The sequence below is a fragment of the Euwallacea fornicatus genome, chromosome 30, assembly GCF_040115645.1.
Source record: "Euwallacea fornicatus isolate EFF26 chromosome 30, ASM4011564v1, whole genome shotgun sequence".
Taxonomy (NCBI): Eukaryota; Metazoa; Arthropoda; class Insecta; order Coleoptera; family Curculionidae; genus Euwallacea; species Euwallacea fornicatus.
The window spans coordinates 2,087,299-2,108,342 of NC_089570.1; the positions used below are offsets into that span (position 1 = coordinate 2,087,299).

General features: G+C 40.8%; 4 protein-coding genes across 10 annotated transcripts; 3 read left to right on the plus strand and 1 right to left on the minus strand.

Annotated features, from left to right (window-relative positions):
• Positions 1–100: 100 nt before the first annotated feature.
• Vps52 (vacuolar protein sorting 52) lies at positions 101–2,503 on the plus strand. The gene is made up of 4 exons (XM_066298018.1): positions 101–1,243; positions 1,296–1,451; positions 1,575–1,814; positions 1,869–2,503. Exons 1-4 carry the CDS (start codon positions 254–256, stop codon positions 2,496–2,498), a joined length of 2,016 nt encoding a protein of 671 aa, XP_066154115.1. The 5' UTR covers positions 101–253; the 3' UTR covers positions 2,499–2,503.
• Positions 2,504–2,788: 285 nt separating this feature from the next.
• EndoB (endophilin-B) lies at positions 2,789–5,333 on the plus strand. Of its 4 annotated transcripts, XM_066298100.1 has the most exons (8): positions 2,789–2,933; positions 3,286–3,505; positions 3,558–3,771; positions 3,841–3,904; positions 3,999–4,037; positions 4,107–4,297; positions 4,597–4,738; positions 4,793–5,333. In XM_066298100.1, the coding sequence occupies exons 1-8, from the start codon at positions 2,871–2,873 to the stop codon at positions 4,898–4,900; spliced, it is 1,041 nt and encodes a 346-aa protein (XP_066154197.1). In that variant the 5' UTR covers positions 2,789–2,870; the 3' UTR covers positions 4,901–5,333. The 4 variants fall into 4 exon arrangements, with proteins under 4 accessions (XP_066154197.1, XP_066154198.1, XP_066154199.1 ...); XM_066298101.1 differs by lacking the exon at positions 3,999–4,037; XM_066298102.1 differs by lacking the exon at positions 4,793–5,333 and having other exon boundaries at positions 4,394–4,719.
• Positions 5,334–5,598: 265 nt separating this feature from the next.
• Osi17 (DUF1676 domain-containing protein Osi17) lies at positions 5,599–19,020 on the plus strand. 3 transcript variants are annotated; one of them, XM_066298488.1, is made up of 12 exons: positions 5,599–5,717; positions 6,077–6,952; positions 8,442–8,686; positions 8,744–8,892; positions 11,119–11,214; positions 11,334–11,429; positions 11,494–11,589; positions 12,057–12,183; positions 12,243–12,453; positions 13,150–13,580; positions 13,737–13,900; positions 17,671–19,020. In XM_066298488.1, exons 2-12 carry the CDS (start codon positions 6,376–6,378, stop codon positions 17,816–17,818), a joined length of 2,340 nt encoding a protein of 779 aa, XP_066154585.1. In that variant the 5' UTR covers positions 5,599–5,717; positions 6,077–6,375; the 3' UTR covers positions 17,819–19,020. The 3 variants fall into 3 exon arrangements, with proteins under 3 accessions (XP_066154585.1, XP_066154586.1, XP_066154587.1); XM_066298489.1 differs by lacking the exons at positions 11,119–11,214; positions 11,334–11,429; positions 11,494–11,589 and having other exon boundaries at positions 5,602–5,717; positions 8,744–8,891; positions 12,050–12,183; XM_066298490.1 differs by lacking the exons at positions 11,119–11,214; positions 11,334–11,429; positions 11,494–11,589 and having other exon boundaries at positions 5,603–5,717.
• Positions 18,955–20,712, minus strand: LOC136348002 (dynein axonemal light chain 1). Of its 2 annotated transcripts, none has more exons than XM_066298494.1 (6): positions 20,401–20,712; positions 20,116–20,345; positions 19,640–19,738; positions 19,421–19,590; positions 19,244–19,371; positions 18,955–19,194 (listed from the first exon to the last, which is right to left on the minus strand). In XM_066298494.1, the coding sequence occupies exons 1-6, from the start codon at positions 20,650–20,652 to the stop codon at positions 19,072–19,074; spliced, it is 1,002 nt and encodes a 333-aa protein (XP_066154591.1). In that variant the 5' UTR covers positions 20,653–20,712; the 3' UTR covers positions 18,955–19,071. The 2 variants fall into 2 exon arrangements, with proteins under 2 accessions (XP_066154591.1, XP_066154592.1); XM_066298495.1 differs by having other exon boundaries at positions 19,244–19,332; positions 20,116–20,360.
• Positions 20,713–21,044: the final 332 nt, after the last annotated feature.

Below are 21,044 nucleotides of genomic sequence, written 5' to 3' on the forward strand. Positions count from 1 at the left end.
AGTTCGAGTGTAAATAAGGTTAGAAAAACAAATTTGAAATATGTTAGAGAGATGTCAAACATCGACATATGCCAAATTTAGAGCATCGCATATCTATGAAAATTCAAGTAAACAGCAGATGCCAGAAAACGTCAACGGCGCTTCGCCGTTTCCGCAGGAAAGACACGCCAATGTGTCATTATGAGCCCTACGTCAATATGTGTTGGTTTCAAACTTAAAAGTTTTCAGTGTCTTTCACATAATTTCATTAAAAATGACTACTAAAAACGAATACGTACAGATATCAGGTCCCACAGATAAAGAAGACATACCTAGTAGTGATCACGTTGTTCAGGAAATATTGAACACTTTCACTGACCTGAGAGACTACTCCAAAGAAATCGAAAATGAACTTTTCATTACTAAGGAAGAGACTGAAAAAGTGTATCTAGAGGAGAGCCGAAACATAGCCAGTTTGCATGTTCAAATAAAATCCTGTGACTCTATACTAGAGAGAATGGAGAACATGCTGGTGAAGTTCCAAAATGACTTGGGGTCCATCAATAAAGAGATTGTCACATTGCAAAGAAAGTCAATTTCTATGAGCCAAGAACTGACTAATCGACAGGCTATTCGAGGCCAGTTAAGCCAATTTATTGATGATATATCTGTCCCTGAAACACTTATTATATCAATCTTAGATTTACCAGTAAACGACCAGAAATTTATTGCACAGCTTCATATCCTCAACCATAAAATTGGCTTTGTTAAGGAACAAACTGGCAAGGACTCTAAAGAGATCAAAGCTTGTCAAGATGTGAGTGAGGTCCTTGGAATGCTCAGAACTAAGGCTATGTCCAAAATCCGAAGCTATTTATTGGAACAAGTGGGAAAATTTAAGAAACCACTGACAAATTATCAAATTCCACAAAATACCTTGTTAAAGAATAAATTCCTATTCCGGTTTCTTCACATTCATGAGGAGGCTAGGGCTACAGATGTTTCAAGTTACTATGTGGACACTATAAGTAAAATCTACATGTCCTACTTTAAATCATATGAGGGGAGAATGATGAAGTTGTCATATGAGGAAAGTCCCACTAAAGATGATTTGATGGGTATTGAAGATACAGCTACCAGGAGCTTGTTTAATAAAAGTTTGAAGAATAAGGCCACAGTTTTTACCATTGGGAATCGAGGGGATGTTTTAGCCCAACAGCTGGAGGCCCCCATTATAGTGCCTCATGCAGAGACTAAAAACAAAGTAATTGTTTTGCCAGAAGGCTTAAGAGAGATACAAAACTGTGTATTTTTAGTATTCTTATGAGGCCATATTCAGAAGTATCCAATATGCCTTGGTGGACAATGCATGTAGAGAGTATTTGTTTGTGTGTGAGTTTTTTGGATTGAAAAATGAAGAAGCCATAGGGTTCTTCTATACCATTATGGGGAAGACTTTGGAGATGCTTCAGGTAAGAAAATAAACTCTTAATAAAACAAAAAACTTAATGCTATTTAGCAATTTCAAAGTATAACTGTAACGACGTACATTTACACCTCCATTATTTAATGGTTTTGTTCATTTTTATTTGCAGAAAAATCTAGACCATTATCTAACAAACTGCTATGATTCAATAGCAGTATTCCTATGTTTCCATTTGGTCCTCAGGTATAAGTTAATGTGTCACAAAAGATGCGTCCCTGCTTTAGACCAGCATTGGGACGAATTAGAGAAACTATTACTCTCCAGATTCGAGTATATAACGCGTTTAAACATTAACAGTATACGAGACTGCGATGTGACTAAATTTAACCTGGAGAAAGGGCCGCATTACGTAAGAATTATCATCTCATTTTATAATACTTGTATCATATGACAGACTTTATAGATCGCTCGTAGATATGCGGAATTTAGCGCCGCAATTGTGGGTATTAGTGAGAATTTTCCCAATGAATTGGTAACTAAACTCCTAGCGGAAATGCAAGAGGAGGTTGAAATGTTTATATTCCGAATGGCAGGAGTTTTTACTGAGCGTAAAGACCAACTAATTTTCCTCATTAACAACTATGACATGATACTTAGCATTATTATGGAAAGGACTAGGGATAATTGCAAAGAAGCTGAAACTTTCAAATCTCGGCTTGCCGCCAAGAGCGGAGAGTACGCGGAACAAATTTTATTCCCTCATTTCGGGGAGTTAATCCAGTATGTCAAAGAGTGTGAGTATTATTTCGAACATGCCAAATTAGACGAGTTAAAGACGCTGGAATCAAAGTCGCTGGATATCGTCACGAATTTCACGCAGAATTGGAAAAAGTCTTTGGAGGATTTGAACCGAGAAGTGTTGCTGTCGTTTCCTAGTCTCGTTACTGGGGCGAGTTTACTTCAATTAGCGTTAACACAATTCGTTCAATATTATCACAGATTTCACAAATTATTAGCTCCCAATGTTAGGTCGCAATTGGTTAATATACATTTGATTATGGTAGAAATGAAGAAATATAGAACTCAATTTTAAATAGACACTTGTATATTTATGGTTCAATATAACCCTTTACATTCTTAGTAAATTAGTTGTTTTTGTCTATACGAATTTTTTCTTCTACCCGATGAGTCCATGTCAGTCTAAAAGAAAAATTTCTTGGAAAATTTCAAATAAATTTTTCACGCAAAAACACGGCTGCATAAAATGGCGGCCATTCGAATTTCATTCGGCATTGCCACATATCCAACGTGAGGGCTATGATATATATAATGATGATATTTGGACTGACAGCTGTCAATTTATTTGATTGTTTTTAATCAATACAAAAAATCAATTCAAAATTTGGACACTAGCAAAGTAATTAACTTAATATTACAAAATTTTACTAATTGTAAACACGTTTAAATGGATTTTAACTTTAAAAACATCGTAAAAGACGCCGGTACGGCCTTAAGTAGAGTAGTACAGGTAAAACTCACATTAGATTTAATTTAATTTATTAGGAAGGGGTCTGAAAATGCTCTTGCTCGGCGATCGGGATGATTCATTTTAATGTATCTCCGTTCTGTGGCATAATATGCGATGATGATAACAATTTCGAAGAGCCAATGCAGAAGTTTCGTATGAATTACCAATTTGTTTTATTGACCCAATAAGATCCTGTGTGTTCGACCTATGTTTGACAAATTTGTCATATTGTCACAAAATAATTTCCAGAACTTCTATGTAGCCTCCCTGATAGCTAAGTTTAGAGCCAATGTTTCTATTCACCTTCCATTAACTCCCATGATTTCAATTTTAAAAGCTGAGAAAATTGTAGTTTACTGAAGAGAAATTGGGCAAATCTGAGAAAACCGAGCTAGATGCTCATTTTGAGAATCTTTGTGAACGAGCAGAATGCACTCGGAAGTACACAGAAAAACTTGCTAAAGATGTTGAGGCAGTTTTGGTCCCAAATCCAGGTTTCCGAATTGAGGACTTTGTGTATGAGAAGATAGAGAAGCAGCGCCCCTCAAGGCTAACTAATCTGGAGTATATGGGTCAGTTAACCTATCTCTTCCTTAATATGATTACTAAAAAGAGCCTTTAAAGGACTTGACATGGTTGAAGCAGGCACATATTTAGGACCTGCCAGTGCCTATGGAAGTGCATTGATTAAAGTAGGGCAATGGGAGCAAAAATTGGGACAAACAGAAAGGGATTTTATTGGGTCTGCGAGTATGTGTTACACACAACCATTGAGGAAGTTTTTGGACACCGAAATGAAGGCTATTTTGAAGGAGCAGAGTAGTTTAGAACTGAAGAGGTAGAGTATTTTTGATCACATTTTTTCAAGCTTAACAGGAAAGATCCCAAATTTTGATATTTCCTTTAGATTAGATCTAGATGCGTGTAAAAACCGCGTCAGAAAAGCACGCAGTATGTTAGGACAAAGCAATGTAAGTCCGATCTATTTTCTTGTCTTAAGACCCTTTTAACCCTCATTTTTACTTAATTTGAATTGATAAAATTAATTTATTACATGCTGAAAAGGGAAAAGAGGAGGTACCTCCTGAAATCCTTTTGGAACAGGTATTAAAAAATGCGAAAATCGTAGTTCATTTTTCGTCCATAAAATATTATTTCTTCGCTTTTTCACAGGCGGAGAGAGACTTGAGAATTGCCCAGTCTGAATTCGACCGGCAAACTGAAATTACGAAACTTTTACTAGAGGGACTCAGTTCCTCCCATGCAGCGCATTTGAGGTGCTTATACGAGTTTGTCGATATGCAGGCTCGGTTTTATTCTCAATGTACAACGATTATGACAGATTTACAACGGGAACTATCAAAGTAAGGAAAAAGTATTTCCTAATCATTCAATTCATAAATTTCACAATTTCGGCCCTGCTTTGTGTCTCTTAGTAGGTTCATCTTAATATTTTTCAGCTTTCGTCAGCCGAGCCCAATGTTACGTCTTAATAGCGAGGACTTGGAGCCTCTGGCTTCTAATAAATGTGACGAATCATTTACCTCTGTTCCCATTAAGTCTTCCCAAAACTCTGAACCATAGTTATTTCGCTTGTAGTTTTAATTTCGCATCCTCAACCCCGTTTTTGTTTCGTTTAGCTTATACTTATATTTGATCTTAGTTTAGCCTGTAGCACTGCCCCAAACACCTCCACATTTACAATTAGCGATGAGTCATGTGACAATAGTGACGGAAAGAAGGCGAAAGTCCTGTGCGATTATGAGGCCAAAGATGCCGATGAGCTGAGCGTAAAAGCTAATGAAGTAATTTACTCTTTAACTTTATACCGTATAATTTCACATTAAGTTTTCTCTTAGATAATTACAGTCAAATATAAGCCTGGTGACGATTATGGATGGGGAGAAATAGCTACATCTGGCATAATTGGTAAAATTCCCATGGCGTTTTTGGAAATTTTGAATTAAAAAGGGATGTTCGTAATAAGCAATCCTATGAGAATAGATGAAGTCAATTGTGAACTTTTATGTGCAATTATTCCATTTTCAAAGCTTTAAACTTGATGTAATACTCTTTAAAATGTAGATGTAATTATCTTTAACATTACCTTTAAATTTAGGTGTCTTTGGGAACCTCCTAAAATACTCTATTTAGCCCTAATTGTTTGTTAATTCTGTTGATTAGATTCATCAGATATCTAAGCAATATTAGCTTCTTAGCGCCAGATTTACATGCTTCTTCCATGACTTGTTACTTCAATATATATTTATTGTAATTCAATTATAAATATATTGTAAATGATTGTAGGTTAATTGAAATTTGTTGAAAATGAAGCTAGATAAACTTTCTATAGATTTTTAAGGTAGTTAACTTGAATAATAAATTTTAAATTCGGTTAAAGACGTGAGTTTTCTTGGCCCTACCCATGTTTTCCTGTATTTAAAAATCCTTTAGTTGCGTACTCGTGATATCGGGGAGTGGAGCGGTTAGCAAAACGATGAAGTTTTGCGCGGAATATAAATTATTCTATACTACGCGTCAAGCCGCCAACTAAAGCTAAAGATCTACGGGATGAAAACAGAGTGATACGAAAATTATTCTTCAGACTAAATAATAAAGATATAGTAATAATAAAGTAAGCTCTACAGTGGGAAATCGAAACAGAGTTCTTGCTTCAAGTTGCCAGAAGAATGGTGAAATGTATTTAATTCGTTTTATTGAAATTTAAATGAATGTGACATGTGGTAGTGTGAAATTCTCGGAAAAGAAAAATAATCCCACAAGGTAATAATTAGAGACCATTCTCATCTTTTCTTAATTCGGTAGAAAGAAAAAAAATTGCTTGTTAGGATTTAAAGAAAATGTTCCTTCATCAAATTGTCAGAAGATTCAGGCAGACATACCTACTTCAATAATTTTCCTAATTTTTAAATGAAGACAACATACAAGAGTGTGAATATAAATTGTGTTTGTGTAGCAAGTTCAGTTCGTTTAATGTTTAAATAAAGTTAGCATTAAATATACAAATTAGCTAGTCCTAAAATTGCAAGTAACGATTTCTCTTTTCTAAAATCAAAAAATCCACTTTAACGCGGTTCCTTACAATGACCGTTGACCAAGCACGCAATTAAAATTCCTAATAGGTCCCATATGAGACAAATTAGCAAATAAACGGTTCAATCGTCCAAGTGGGGATCTGCCGGGGTACCAAAGAAGTACCAAAAGTGTGCCAGCAGCCGATGAACGAAACCGAATCACTTCAGTTTCTGGTATTCGCGTGAAGCCGCTCGCCGAGAGAACTTCTTCATGTCTTCAACATGCCCTGATTCGGTGTTCCAGTTTGAACATGCGGCCGCGTCTGTTGGTGCCTAATGAAAGTGTGACGTATCAATGTGGTTTTTCTTAATCGCAACCTCGAACAAGCCGAAGACTTATTACTATAATGTGTCGCTTATTTTATCTCCTTCTGTTCGCATGTTTTTCTAATTTTGTTTACGGAAGTGAAAATGCGACTTTCACGACAGAATTGCCGGTAGACGCGCTGGTCAACCTTACGGGAAACAATGACCTGTGGACGATACTTTTGAAAGACTGCAAAAATGCCTCCTTAACTTGCGTTCAAAACAATATCTTTAAGTACCTCAAGCGCACCCTTGATGACACTGACGATTTGCAATTCAACAGCTTTCTCAAGTTCACAAAGAATAAGCTACATTATGGGTTAGCGACTGAAGACCGATCTTTCAATTTCAATCCCAATGAGACCTCGCAGGATGGTATCGATGAAGAATTCCCAATTGAAGCCATGGCTAGGACATTACAAGACAATGCAGCAAAATTCTTAATGACCCACGATCTTGAAGTAGGCCTGCCCGAGGGCATCATCCCTAATAGCGTGCTCAAGATAGCACCTCAAGGGTATGGGAACAGTGGTGCTTTGGTAAATTTGGAAATTATATCTAAGGACTTGGAGGAGGCTAGGGCTATGGAGGAGGGAGGCAGAACTTTTAAAAAAATACGTAGGTAGATCTTGTCATAAGTTGATTCAAGTTAATTCGGACTAGCTCAGGTTAGCTTTTAAGGTGGTGCATAGTCGAGGTTCTTTTGGGGGGGGGTTCGGTTATTCGCGGAGTATCAAATGGACATTATTTTAACTCAAGTAGTGACCATTCAAATTTCCACCGTATGTTAAGAAACACTCTTGAGATATATCGTATTTTAAAGGTTTCACGTTGTATGACGTTACTGATCCTTCAATTTTTATAAAATTTGACTAAATGTTGGGTAAAAGTGTGTCTCGGATGTGATCTAAAATGCAGTATATCTAGACGCTGGAATAATCCTCAGAGGGCTTCAAAATTTTGGAAAAGAGTGGCTATATGTTTGTCTTACCCGGTATGCAATGGTAATAGACTTTTTCTAAGAATATCCAGACATGATGCGATTCTTAAAAAACTGAACGACAATACAACCATAAAATCACTCGGATCCTCAACTTCCCTTTAGCATTAGGTCACGTTGCTGCGTTTAGATTATGATTTTTCATTGGTCCACAGAATTTTGGGAAAAAGTTATTGCGGATTTTCAGTCCTCTCGAAGTAGCGAGATCAAGACGCCCATCGTGGTATAAGAGGTCGTCTAGGCCATTAGCCTGGTTCGAGAAGCTGGCAATAGGATCAGACCCAATGTCTCAGTATCTAGAGGATGCTAATATTACTATGTCAATACTTAAGAGTCCGAATAAATTTCATTTGGAAGACATTTTTCCTAATTCTTGACAAAAAAACAGTCGAATGAATCTAAAAGGACTTTAGGATTCTAAAATATTAATCTCTGATAAAAACATATCAAATATTGATCTTTAAGCTATTATGGTTACGATAAATTCTGGACAAAATGGTGGAATGCAAACTGATATCTCAACCCATTCAACTGAACTGTGTTGCAATTTTAGATTTCCGAAAATGTTAATTTTTTATGAATATCTTGGGTGTTTAAAAACTACGGGATGTTCTATATAATTTGAGAGACGTGAGAAGCTGCTCAATTGAACATGATTCACTTTCTTTAATATCTATAAATGTTCAGATAAATAGTTGAAGAGAAAATTCAGCTTGTTGTTGTTTTTTTTTTTTTTTACAGAGTTTGAAGGCAATTTTGAATCATCTCACGCTTTATTCGCGTCCCCTGTGTTTAAGTAATTGATTGCTGGACTACCTGTTTAGGGTATTATATGATTTTGTAAGCGACTAAAAAGTAGTTCCAACGCTCAATGTCTTGTTAAAAAACGAAGAAATTTAAACGTTCCATTCATCAATAGTGGATGGTAAAAGGTAGCGATCAATGACTAACAAAATACCCAAAAGGAGGTTATGCATTGTAATTTGAAAGCTAATTTATAATTGAAGCACGATTAAAACTCTTTCAAAGAATATATTAACAGCCACTTTTCTAGCAATATTCTACATAAAATTTTAAATATCTTTAATATTTCGTGGCCATTTGCAGGCAAATTCATTAACGAGAGAATAATCTATGCGGTCCTGGCCTTGTTGGTGGTCCTCAAACTGCTCGCGTTCAAGTTTCTATTCTTGCTCCCATTAATCGTGGGCGCGGCCACTGCCAAAAAGCTCCTTCTCAAGATCCTGCTCTTTGTGTTCCCGTTCTTGCACCACATATTCAAATTCTGTGCGTACTATCCCATTCAAGCCAAGTACCATCACCACAAGCACCTGATATCTCATATTCATCAGGTAAGGCTGAGTGAAATTAAAAAAAAAATCAATTTTTCAATGAAAGATGTATTGCAGGTAGCACCTCATCATCACGACCATCACGATAGCTACGGACCTCCGATAGAGCACCACGGAACCCCAATAGGACACCACGACACCCACTACACCGAATTTGATGATGATATCGGCGTGGTGCCTGATGATGCTGCGGGATTTCCGCACGAGTGAGTTTATACACATTTATTGTTTTACTGCGTTAATGCCGTCGATGTGCAAACAACGAAAAAAACAGAAAAGGCTTAGTAATATTCAAATTTGACATACTGGCCCGGATCAATGGTCCATTAGAAATTCCACGTTTGGCTTTCGGTGGTGTACAAATGTCGCGTATGTTTTTGGTGCAGGCTACTATTCGTTGTCTTGATGCAGATTAATTTACATATCATGTCTTTGCGGTCGATATTAAGGCTTGAAAGCGCATAGTGTCAGCAGCATTCCCGTTATGCGTGTTGATACCAAATGGCATGCTGTTAGCCGTTAATGACCAGAATGGCTGGAGAGTGATATGCGATTGTAACGTGCATTCGCGTGTAATTGAAGAGCAAACAAATTGTTTCATCCTAATTTTAGTGCCGCTATTAGCAGAAGAAATTGAAGATGAAAACATTTACATAATAAGAGAACTTACGATTCAATGAGTACCCGCTACCATCATAATGGGAGAATTTTCGCAATGCTAGTTCGGGTTCGTTCCGGTTAGATGGAACTTGTCGACCAAACAATCTCTTTTTGAGTAGCGCCATTTCTCCAAATTTTCTAATTGTTCAAGGAATCGACGCAAAAAACCGGAACGTTACAACCACCCATAAATTTACAATCATTTACTCATCAAAAACTCTTTCTCGCCTCTTACACGGGTACGAAGTTTTTCCCTCGTAAAAATGAATTCATGTGGAGGGACTGAACTCACGCACACAGGAGAAGATCCACCGTCATGGAGGCCCGTAGGGGCGAGAGTACCGCGGCGAGTTCGAGACAACCGCAGTGCGGTGGTTTCAAATTGGGGAACTCTCCGTGGATCGGGGAGAACTGCACACCGGCAACCTGGCAATCGCAAGAGCGAACGCGCAGCGCCGAGCTGAGCTGCACCGCGTTTTAAAAACTGCGCAGAACTACGCAGCTTGACATAGAGTGGCGTTAACTAGCGCAAAATACGTAAAAGAAAACATTGATTTTGCGCTTTCTATCCGGCACGCGCATGCGTCATTTTAATTAAAATCAGAGGTCACTTAACTCAAAACCGTACAGACAACGTGCCCTACCTTCAATCTCGTTCTATACAAACGCGCACAAACGTGTGTCTTTAACCTCCTGGCACTTTTTCTTCCACGAGAAAAATCTTTACGAAAATATCCAGCCTGTTGTCCTGGCAGCTGGATAGTGTGGGATCCGTCTACTGCGCCTGACCGCTAAAAACCTCGGAATTTCACTTGTAGCCTTCGTCGACTCGGAACTGTCCCGTAGGACAAAGTTTCGGTGTCCCGGTTTTAAGATCTTTGCGACGCAGTGCTGTTAAACCGGATTTAAACTCTGCAGGAAAAAATGGTAGTTTTTTTCCTCGTGTTTATTTTTTGTCAGTTTTTCCATCACATCAGGGACCAGAATTTTTTTCTCGCCCGTTGGATCAGGGCAATCCTAATTGGGGGAAAATATACGTGAGGCACTCCTATTTTGCAATTCCGTCTTCGCCCTGGGGTCCGTAATGATTTGGTTTCCCCAGTCGTTTGTCCAGTTCGTCCCATCTTTGACAAGAAAGTCGCGCTGCGGCACAATTCCGCCATTTTCCGCCGAAGAAGTGGCCAAGACGGGTTAAATCCCACTCGCCATTTCCTCCCGAAAAAATCAGGATTTTCCAGATCCAACCGAGTTCCTCTGGGATGTTCTGAAGACCCAATTAATAAAACTTACCAGCACTTGTCGGATCGCGTCCGCTCTCTTACGGAATCGCGCAATTTGGCGCGCTTCTGCGCAGACTACCGTTTAAATTTAACGCGTCGCGTTGCGCAGAGCAGATTTTAACAGCACGGCGCAGTGCGGCGCGTTTGGTCTGGAGCCACTTTAACAATAGCATTACTTTTAAGTGACAAGTACCCGACCCACTTCGTATTTGAGGTGAGGCCGGGACGTCCCAGTGCGGTGTTGTCAGGTGGTGAAATTTCTCCTTAGATCCAGGGAAGTGCAACGCTAGCTATAGGGTGTTCGTACGAATAGCGTTACTTTCAAGTGACAAATATCTGACCCACTTCGTATTGGGGGTAAGCTATTAAGCCTGCAGACATGCAGAATTGTAGGCGATCAAAAACAAGGTTTTTTGGAAATTTTGGCCTGACAATGACAAAAATCGGTAGTTTCATTGATAAGAAAACTGATAACAATTTTACTTTTTATAGCTTCCACTGGCTGGCAACAGCCAAGAATTTCGCAGTGAAATTTGCCAGATTCGCTGTTTCTGCCTTCAGGAAACTTACCCATTTCCTTATTGCGAAGTAAGCTGTTGTAGTGTCGAGCACTAACTTAGAATGTCATAGTACTTACCTGTTAGCACGCACTAGATTAGACGATTATTAGTGATTAAACCGAGAGTAATTGCTGATAATTATTTCAGTCCTTGGGTGGTACGCGTCATCAAGAACCTCCTGAAAAAGTCTCTTCATTGGAGCGTGTTCGTGGTTCCTCAGGTTATTAAAATGGCTGTAAGACAGTAAGGATTTTAAGATTGGGAATGTTCAGCGCGGGGCTTAAGAGCGCTCTTTTCACCCTTTTAGCCCCTGGATTCGTTTCTATGGAAAACAATTTAGCGAGAAACTCTTGCTCATGCTAATGACCAATTTCCCAGGCCTCGTGCAGATGTCAGCTGCGGAGTAAGAGTAGTCCCCCAGTAGCGGCACATAATTATTTAATAATCACTTAAGAGCGCACGCATGTTATGATTACTTCTACATATCCAACACATAAGACACGAATAAATTATTTAAAAAAATGATCGGTTAGGCTTTGCGAGCACGAGCCGCATCTCAATGTTGTGAAAGCTACTCCAGTTAATCTTAAATTTAGCTTCGTTCCTCTTCGTGAGAGAGCACCAAGCGAAGCACATATGACACCATGCAAATCACTACAATACCTCATTATGTTTACGTTGAATCAATGCAGGTTTATCTTACCCAGGAGAACTGCTTTCTGGCCTCCTTTTGAGCAATCTTTTGCTTTCGTTCTGATTTTCCTATCAGAATTAGCAATTCAATCATATCTCAATTATAATTCTAGTTTAACACGGACGATTCAACCAAGCTTCGCCACGAGGTTGCTTATTGATTTGAAAAAATTTCAGGTTCATATCCCACAGGAGGGACCCCACGTACCATAACGAAGTGCCAGGGTCTTCGACCCACCCCAAGCGACCCTTGACCTCGTTGGATGTCGAAAGGATGCTTGCGAAAGCCGAGAAAGAGGCGATGGTGAGTAGGGGCGTGCACGTCCAAATGTGGGGCACTAATCTTTCTGGGAACGACGGCAGATCAAAGCCAGGCTGGAGAAGGAGCGGCTCCGTATCAGGGACGAGAACTTGAAGCTGCAGGCGCAGCTCAATCAGGAGGTGAAGCTGCACGAGAAGCTGAAGCAGCAAGCAGGGTACCTTACCAATAAGCGAGTGCCTCCGCAGAAGACGCTGGGAAGCTTCAGCCGCGCGCCCTTGAGAGGTTCACCCTTCGATCCTGGAGCTCCGGGGGGTAAGTCTCAGATCTTCTCCTTACGAAGTCGCCGATTATAACAATCTGGTCTATTAAGTTTTTAACTAAATGGATGTGAGAACCCAACAATGCTCATCAAAACAATGAAGTTTCGCTTTATGGCACCATTTAAACGGTTCGCAAATTGTTGCTATAACATTTCTGAAAGCGTGTTTAAATTTGTCACGCGACTAAACACAAAACACGCCAGTTTGAAGATAAAGTTCCACTCGGAAGACTCTGAAGAATCATCTGCAAGCTGAGGAAGCGCCTGATTTAATTGGGCAATTAGGGAACGACGAAAATCGGGTTCCGACCAGTTCACGGGGGGCCATGTACTCCTGAATAACTGGCAGTTTTTACATATGCATTACTGGTCTTCTGTCAGGGGGGGGGGGGGGGTGACCCAGGGCAGCCGACCAGGAAGGACCCTTCTTGGACTTCCCTTGACGAGAGTTTTTCGGGGGGTACGGCGCGACGATTAAAAATTTCGCCCAAGTCACGTTTGCTAAGGCCGGCCCTGAGTGTACGACGATGAGCGTGCTACTATCGAGCTGTCGGAAAGATGATTTTGCTTAAAGACAGAAGCGTAACAGGTTTGACTGACTGATTCCGAGGCTACATGGTCTCTTGCACTGATGCATTCTTCTATCACCGTGACCCCCGCAGTACTAAATCTTCCATTTTAATCTACAGACCCCGGAATAGAACTGCCAGCTGGCTACATCCCCCAGCACTCGGTGCCTCAAAGACCTGCGAACCTCCCTCCGCCTCCACCGCCCGTAGAGGAACAACCGTATCAGGTCGCCCAGCAGAACCACTTCGACCAACAGCACCAGCCCAGCGTCAAACAGCCATACCAATACGACCAGCCCTTCCAGCCTAATCGGCAACACCAACAGATCTCTGCAGCTCAGGGACCGGTGTATAAGCCTCCCGGGGAAGGGCAGGAAGGGAAGAAGACCCCCCTCGACATCCAAAAATCCGTAGGGTACGATCCCAGACTCGGCTCGTTTGAAAACAGTAAGGACGTCGGAGATGTTAAGGAAAATGCTGAGGTGATAAGACCTGCCGAGGCTGGCCCCAGCAAGGCTGAGGCCGACAAGAAGAGAGGAAAATTGGAGCAGGTGAGTGGTTTCTTTAAAATTGGTAAAAGCTCATTATCGTAGTCATCAGTTATTAAAACATATAATTGCGTATCACAGTGAAAGTACCGATTTGCTTTAATTGGATTTTTTCTAATTCTAAGGTTGTACGTGGGGGTCAAGTTAAATAATTTTCAGGAAATCGACCCGTTCTACTCCCCAATCCTCGCAAAAATCGACAAGATCTTGCAAGGACTCGGGTTCGTAGACGAGCCCTGCAAGGAGAGGCTGATTTGCAGCATGTACAAGAACCCTCCCTTATTCAGCCCCTACAGCAATTTGCTCTCGGTGGAGCTGAGCAGGTGAGTCAGTTACATAAAATCTCTCAGACGCAAGTGAAAATTCAATAACAAACATGTTTGCCTTGACCATGAGGAAGTCTTTCACTGAAATTTACTTTACGAAATATCCCGGTCACCTACTCTCCACGTTCGTCGACGCAGTCCGAATGAATAATCGATTTAAGGAATTACCGTTTAAAATTTGGTGGACACGACTCCATCCAACTAATCGTTCGTTCTTATTCCCGATAATGAGGAAAAAAGTCGATTACGTGACCCCCGAGGGAAGGAGAGGGAACCCTTCACGAGATACTCCTTAGACCACGTGTTCTGGCATGATGCGAGAGAGATGATTTGAGAACCTCCTTATTCGCGAAATTCGCATAGGAACCCGAAAGTGCCCAAAACAAGAATGATGCTGTCGGTGTCTCGAACAAAACCAATCGATTTTTGGGTGTGTGCCGCTCTTGCTCTCATATATCCGGAGAAAGCAGTCTTACGTCCCAAAACGAGGCACCTACGTGACGATAACCGGAATTAAGATCTACGTCAGTTCGGACTTAATTTAGATATTTTCTGTGCAGTCCAATGCGTGAAATGTAGGCTGAAGATTTGCTTGGACATTCTGACGTCATGCGCGCGGCCCTTAATAAATTATAATAATCCCGACGCACGTGGATCTAACATGTCGTTGGAGGGGTGTCGGCGTCCAGATATCCGCGTTCGTATCGTGGAAAGAACGTTTATGTCTAAATGACAGTTCGAGTCAGTTCGGGTTAGCTCGGGCTAATTGAGGCCCGGTCCTGGTCAAAGCGCGATTTTGACGTGCGATCCAACTGCGAGTCTTTAACCTTTTGAGCTTTCGCTTGGAATTCGTATTAAACAATTTATCCGCTTTCACTTAATACGCGAAACCTCCCAAATTGAAGTTTCTCGTCGCTCATACCTGGTGGGCCCCGTTTCATCGCCGTAAAATTTTGTTAATTCGTTGGTTCAACAATAACTTTTTTTAATGAAAGTTTGCCGGAAAGTTTTAATTTACTATGAGTTAATGCACGTCTTGGTTCGTAATGTGGACTTGTACCCCTCAAACCATCGCTGAGAATCTGGTCGAGCAACTCCGTTCCTGCCTCTTGCTGAGCCGAACACGTTGGTTCATTTAGGTCAGTTGGGTTGAGCCTCCCGGGCTCTTCGGTCTAAATCGAGCAACATCGGTTTGAGGCCAATTTCAAGGTATCGGGGAATTTCCGCACGCGGAAATGGAATTTCTTAATACAGGGCGTCTCAAGAAAACGGGCGGACCTGCGACTCAGCTGTTTATGACCGGATTTTCATGAACTAAAAACCAAATAAAATGACATTTTCCGGACTACCAGGTGACGTCGAAGTTGATTTTTTGGTCTTGGCTTCTTGTGCTGCAGGGGCCAGCTTCCGAAGATCAAATAGAACTTCCGATTTTTTTAAAATATTTTTTGATGGAAAATATTTTTTTGAATCTGGCGATGGCTGGCAATTTAAAGTGACAACAATTCTAGACCGAAAAGACAGAAAAACATTATTTTTTTGAGCACCAATACACTGAAATGGGATTTTTCTTCTGCATTCAACAACGCAATTATCGAAATTGACGATAATTGTCGCCAATAACAACACTAATAACTATTTTTATTGTACTAGAGCAGTAATTTACTATAATTACACTTGCAGCATGAGTTGCCCGCAGAAAATTATGAGGAAGAATGATGTGTTTCCAGTAGTTAGGGACAGCGTTACCTTGTCCCTTCTCGCTGGGTGTCACATGGGCGCCACTCGCCCGTGGCACCAGGTGTCTTGGACTCACGTTTAAAATCATATATAAGTTAAAAATTGCTCTACCATCAACTTGTCGTACATCAGTAAATTCGGAAAAATCTTTTCCATCAAAAATGGGGAAAATTTTTTAGCAAAATATTTAACGTCCTGAAATTGACCCCCGAAGCAGAAGAAACTGAGTTAAAGAAAATCATCAATTTCAACGTTACTTAGTTGTCCGAAATGCATAGTTTCATTCGAGTTTTAGCTCATCAAAATCCGTTCACAAATAGCTGAGTTACAGCTTCGCCCATTTTTTGGGACACCCTGTACGTTCGTCTCACGTTCAGAACCAAACTGGCTGTCCTTGGATAATTTTTTTAAATCGATGATCGAGGTCTAATTCCACCAACGCCTGCGAGCTCATAACGACTTAAAGAAGCTGCTTAGAGACGACTATCAATCTTAATTATCAAGCAGATGATTTGCTTGGGGTGAGCTGCGATTAAGCCAATGAAGGTGAAGAAAAATCAAATTAATCATAGCAACTCGTAAAAACGTGTGCAGATGCCCCATTACATTAACGCGGTTTCAGGTGAGATTAAGGCGGTACTTCAGTACGTTCTTCTCCGGTTTCCTTATGCACCGTTATTTTCATTGCCGAAGCATGTGCCGCATCTACGGTGAGTTCATCGCGGAGAAAGTGAGCTTTTGAGGCAACAAACAGTGAAAATCCTTCCACGCCAACGTAATTTCACCACGAGGGGGAAAAAGGTTTTCCTCCTGGAAGAACTCTAGAATATTCCATTTTTGGTCACAGGCAAACTACAGGGTCTTCCTAAATTAAAATTGACGCATTCGGGGGGGGGGGGGGGGGGTTTCTGGCCGTACCGATGTAAAATCTACATAAAGACGGATGTGAGTTGAACTGACCTAAATTAATTGAAGTCAACTGGAATTTTCACCGTTAGTACCAGTGTCCACCTCGAAGACGCTGAATCCTATATCACAGTACTATGGCAGGTGAATTTTCAATTTCGGACGATAAGTCTGTCATGATGAAGGCCTTGAAAGTTAGATATTACCCCAAAAGAAAGGCGAGGAAAATTTAACTTTGAAGCAAAGTGCGTCAAAAAAATGCCTTGAGGCATCCCAGGTTGCGGTAGATCTGTTGTAGTGAGTGTGTGGGTCTCAGGTGGGCAACTCCCACTGGAAAACTTCCTATTCTCTTTTCGCCCTAATGCCATCCCGGAACCGCAGAGAAGTGCTACTTCAGGGGGGAGGGATAGCCGACTTGCTGTCTTCGACATTTTCTCGGAACCCGGTTGTGTTCTCAACATATTCTCGCGCGCTCTCTTTCCATTCATCTCCTATATCTCGTTTGCTCTTGTGGTCTCCTAGAAGCGAGCCATTCTCACTTCTCAGCAACGGACAAGCGATATTCTCTGTCCTGCTTCTCTCCCTGCCAGTTTCTCGGCCTCCCCTCGAAGGGATGCGAATCTATCGCAACGAAATACCGTGTGTTCCGGATCGTCCCCGTCGCCGTAAAACCAGTATCTCTAATTCTCGCTTCGGCCTATCTGGTATAGATAGGTGCCCAATGCTGACCGTCCGGTGATCGCCTGCGTCGCTAACACTCCCAATGCTCCATTGATTATCAACCCATCTTTTGGTAGAGACCATGAATATTTCAGTTTATCCGTGTCGTGTTTGCCATTCTCTCACGGCTCTAGTCTCTGGCCAGCACCCCTCTGGACCTTTCATCCACGGCCTGATCGAGAAGTATCCCCGCCCAGCCTCAGAAGCCTCCGAGGCAACGCCCATCGACAGCGTCCTGGAGGTTTGATTAGTCGGAGTTGGACCGTCGGTGTGCGATGAGCACTAAGAGGAAACCGGAAAGCAAACGCTGATCCTCATCGGATCGACCTCCAGGGATTCTCAACCATATCGATCTCCCCCCCCCCTAACTTATTTCTAATTGCAATTCTTACTTTTTTCAGGGACGCCAGTGAGCTGCAAATTCCTACCAAAACGAATGCAGTAGTTATACGCTTCTACAAATATGTTCAGGCAGCTAGAGATGGACAAGACCAAAGAGACTGTTTGAGATTATACCCAGCTTGTGGAATCAACACCGAAGCTTCATAAGTAGTAAATCTTAGAAAGTATTACAGAGTTATAGTGGGTATTAAGGAGGTTAGTTCAGGTTAGTTCAGGTTAGTTCAGGTTAGCTCAGGCTAGCAGAGGTTGAAGCTTTAAGTTAGGTTATTTAGGAAAGATAGAAGTGATAGTGCTCATGAAGATGCAGATCTGAAAGGTTAAGAAAGGGGTAAGTTCCAAGACGACGAAAGCTGCCGTGTTTCCCCGACGATCAGACCCGGTCTTACAGAGGATCTCCCAATGAGAGCGTAAAACTTAAATTTAAAGTAAAAAAGGTTTTTTTTCGAAAATATGTTTTAAGATTAAGACTTGTGTTAGAAATATCTTGGAAAAATCGTACTCGGGCTTGTTTCTTGCTCGAGTCTCATTTTAGGAGAAATATAGTAGTTCAGGGCCCTAAGAAAGGCACCAGTTTGCATTAGTGCCACGAAAAACTGCTTTTTAGGGATTTTTTCAAATGAGGGGTCCATCGCTTCAAATTTTCATGTGTAATATCTTAAAAACTGCTTATTCCGCGGTCGACCGGTTGCATGGAGAAACTCAAAATTTCCTCGCCTTCCTGCATTTGTTGAGATCGCTTTTGGCCTTTAAATCATGGACCTTGTGGCGGTTCATCGTCATTTTCTAATTTTTTAATTTCCGTTTACGTAAGCATAGAAGTGAACAATCCATGCCAAATAACGTTAGATTTAATGGTATAGGGACTTGTAGTGGTGTTAAAATTAATTTATTAAAGTTGCCGTGCCAAAAATTGTTGATGTTTTAACACATTTTATTTATTTATTTATTTATTTATTTATTTTATTTTTATGTTTCTTAAAATAAAATGTTTCAATGTCTAATTTAATTAACGAATCGACTTCCTCAATAACTTTTTATCAAGTAATTAATAGGTGTACCTATCTAATTTAATAACGCTCAAACTTATTTCATAGTTTAGATATATGAGCTTTGTACATACGAGCAGAAAATGAGTTGATCTAGTTCGAAAACTGTAATTTTATTAGGTTATTAAGGAATTATTAAATACCTGAATTATTAGATGAAAAAATATTGGCTGGTGCTTGGGCGTAAAAGTTTGTTTAATAATTCTCCTCGAATGTTTGTTTTTAGCGCACCTAAAGTGCTGAGGTGTTAGTTATAATATAATAAATGTAGTGAAAAAATAAAAAAATGTGATATAAGGTGTATATTTCCTAGTTTCTTTAAATTACAAAGATCCGTCGAAAATCAGCTTCGTTTCAATTGGAATTTGAGCGAGAACTAAACACTCTAGGAGGAAACCTCACGATAAATCCTCGAGAAGAACCGCCCCTCTGGAAACTCCTTTGAGGAACTCGCAACTGACGAGCAATCGAGAATGCCTAAAATACCATTGGTTCATGGATAATTCCTGTTTGTTTTCAAATTTACTTCGGTTGCAACCACAGATTCGTCACTATCACTGCTCGATTCCAGGAGGATTTCCGTAACCCCTTCTGCGCGCGATTCGCTACGAGAATCTGCGCAAAAATTACCATAAAAATAAATATTCTTTTTCACTGAAAGCGCGGAAATTGCTCAATCGGAAAATAAACTACGCTTAATTACCCCTTGTTAATGGTTCCCCATCAACTTTACTCAAGTTTTCGAGCATGGCACCTAAAATCCTTATAAAGTCTGGATACCTCTCAGTGACCTCATTCCCTTCAATGGAGATCTCTGCCAAAAGTGGGCACAAGTTCAGAAAACTTACCGACCCGAAGTTCCTCAGAGAGTTCCTGCAATGTTCCTTTAGGCGCGCGTTAATAGAGTTTACCGAAGACTAACCTTCTGATGTCAAGCACCTTCAAGTTGGATAGAAAGGCACACGGCGAAAGGTCTTTTATTGAGTTATCGGCTGCATGCAGCTCTTCTAGGGATTCAAAACTTCGAGGAAATGGCATGTAGTATGAGCCAAATAGATATGGTTCAAATAACGTAACTTTTTAGTCACGTGACAAAATTTAACGATTGAAAGTCGCCTTACGTGAAATGACAATTCATATAAATTTATTATGCCAAAAAAGAATAAAGACACATTCGAACGTCTGAGCACAACCCTATTTTTTGCGCGGTTGCCATTTAATTTTTTGACGTTTTGGTTCAATTTCATGCGCCAAACCGTTGTGTTCTTTGTTCGTCGCGTTAGACTAACTCCTGCTACGTATTAATTTTAAACAGTTGTGGCATCACCGCTGATACGAAGCCTGTGACGTGCGTAAAAAGTCACGTGATTCGAACCATACCTCAAACTACGTAATTACCCCAGTACTCCATCGATGCAACTCAGCCGACACCGATTCACCCTTAATATCTTTAGACTGCGAAGTCCGTGCCCCAAGTCTCGAAGGGACGATATGATGCTCCCGTCAAGGACCAGTTCCCTTAGCGATGGCAAATGAATGCCCAACTGTTGAAGAGCTAATTCTCTGGCGATAACTCTTAATTTAATTTGCGTCACTGTTTCTAGATTTTCAGTGTCTGAGGTCCTGACCTGGACAGGATGTAACTGTTACCGAATCTTTAACTCCGAGGCTTCTTGCACTCACTAGCAGTTCCCTGATGTTGTGTTCCAGAGGCACGAAACTGGCAAAAACTGGTGCTATATCCACGTCCACTTCCATATTTTGATCTAAAGTAATAACAGGGCGATGCGATTCACTTTCAGAAGATTGACTCGCCTCTGATAACGATGTTGAGGCACTCAAATCCGACAGGGGAGTCAAATTGAGGTGAATGTCCTCGGGCTTTGGGTCGATTTCGGAAATGTCTGGCACTTGGCCTTCCAGATTGGGGCACATTTTGTCAAATGGGTTATAATAACACACGATCTGTGATCCTGAACTCTATGCGGTGTCTAAGGTAACGGCAAAACAAACTGATCGATATAATTTGACGCTCACGCCTCGGGCTAAGGAAATCGAGTTTGGACGGTAGGGGGAACAACTCAATTGAGGAATGAGAGTATCAAACGATTATATTGAGGGATGTAACAATTTGAGGGCAACTAAGAGGAAAAATATAAGATACAACACGCGTTAAATGGGAGATCGTTTTTGGAGTTTCATCTTGAGTGACCGTCATGAAAGGTGCGCGGTCGATTAAATCGGGGCACCATTGGGGGTATGCCGTATCAAAACTCAAAAAGTTCCAAGGGCTTTTGGGATTTTTCGAAGCAACTGAAATTTCCTTG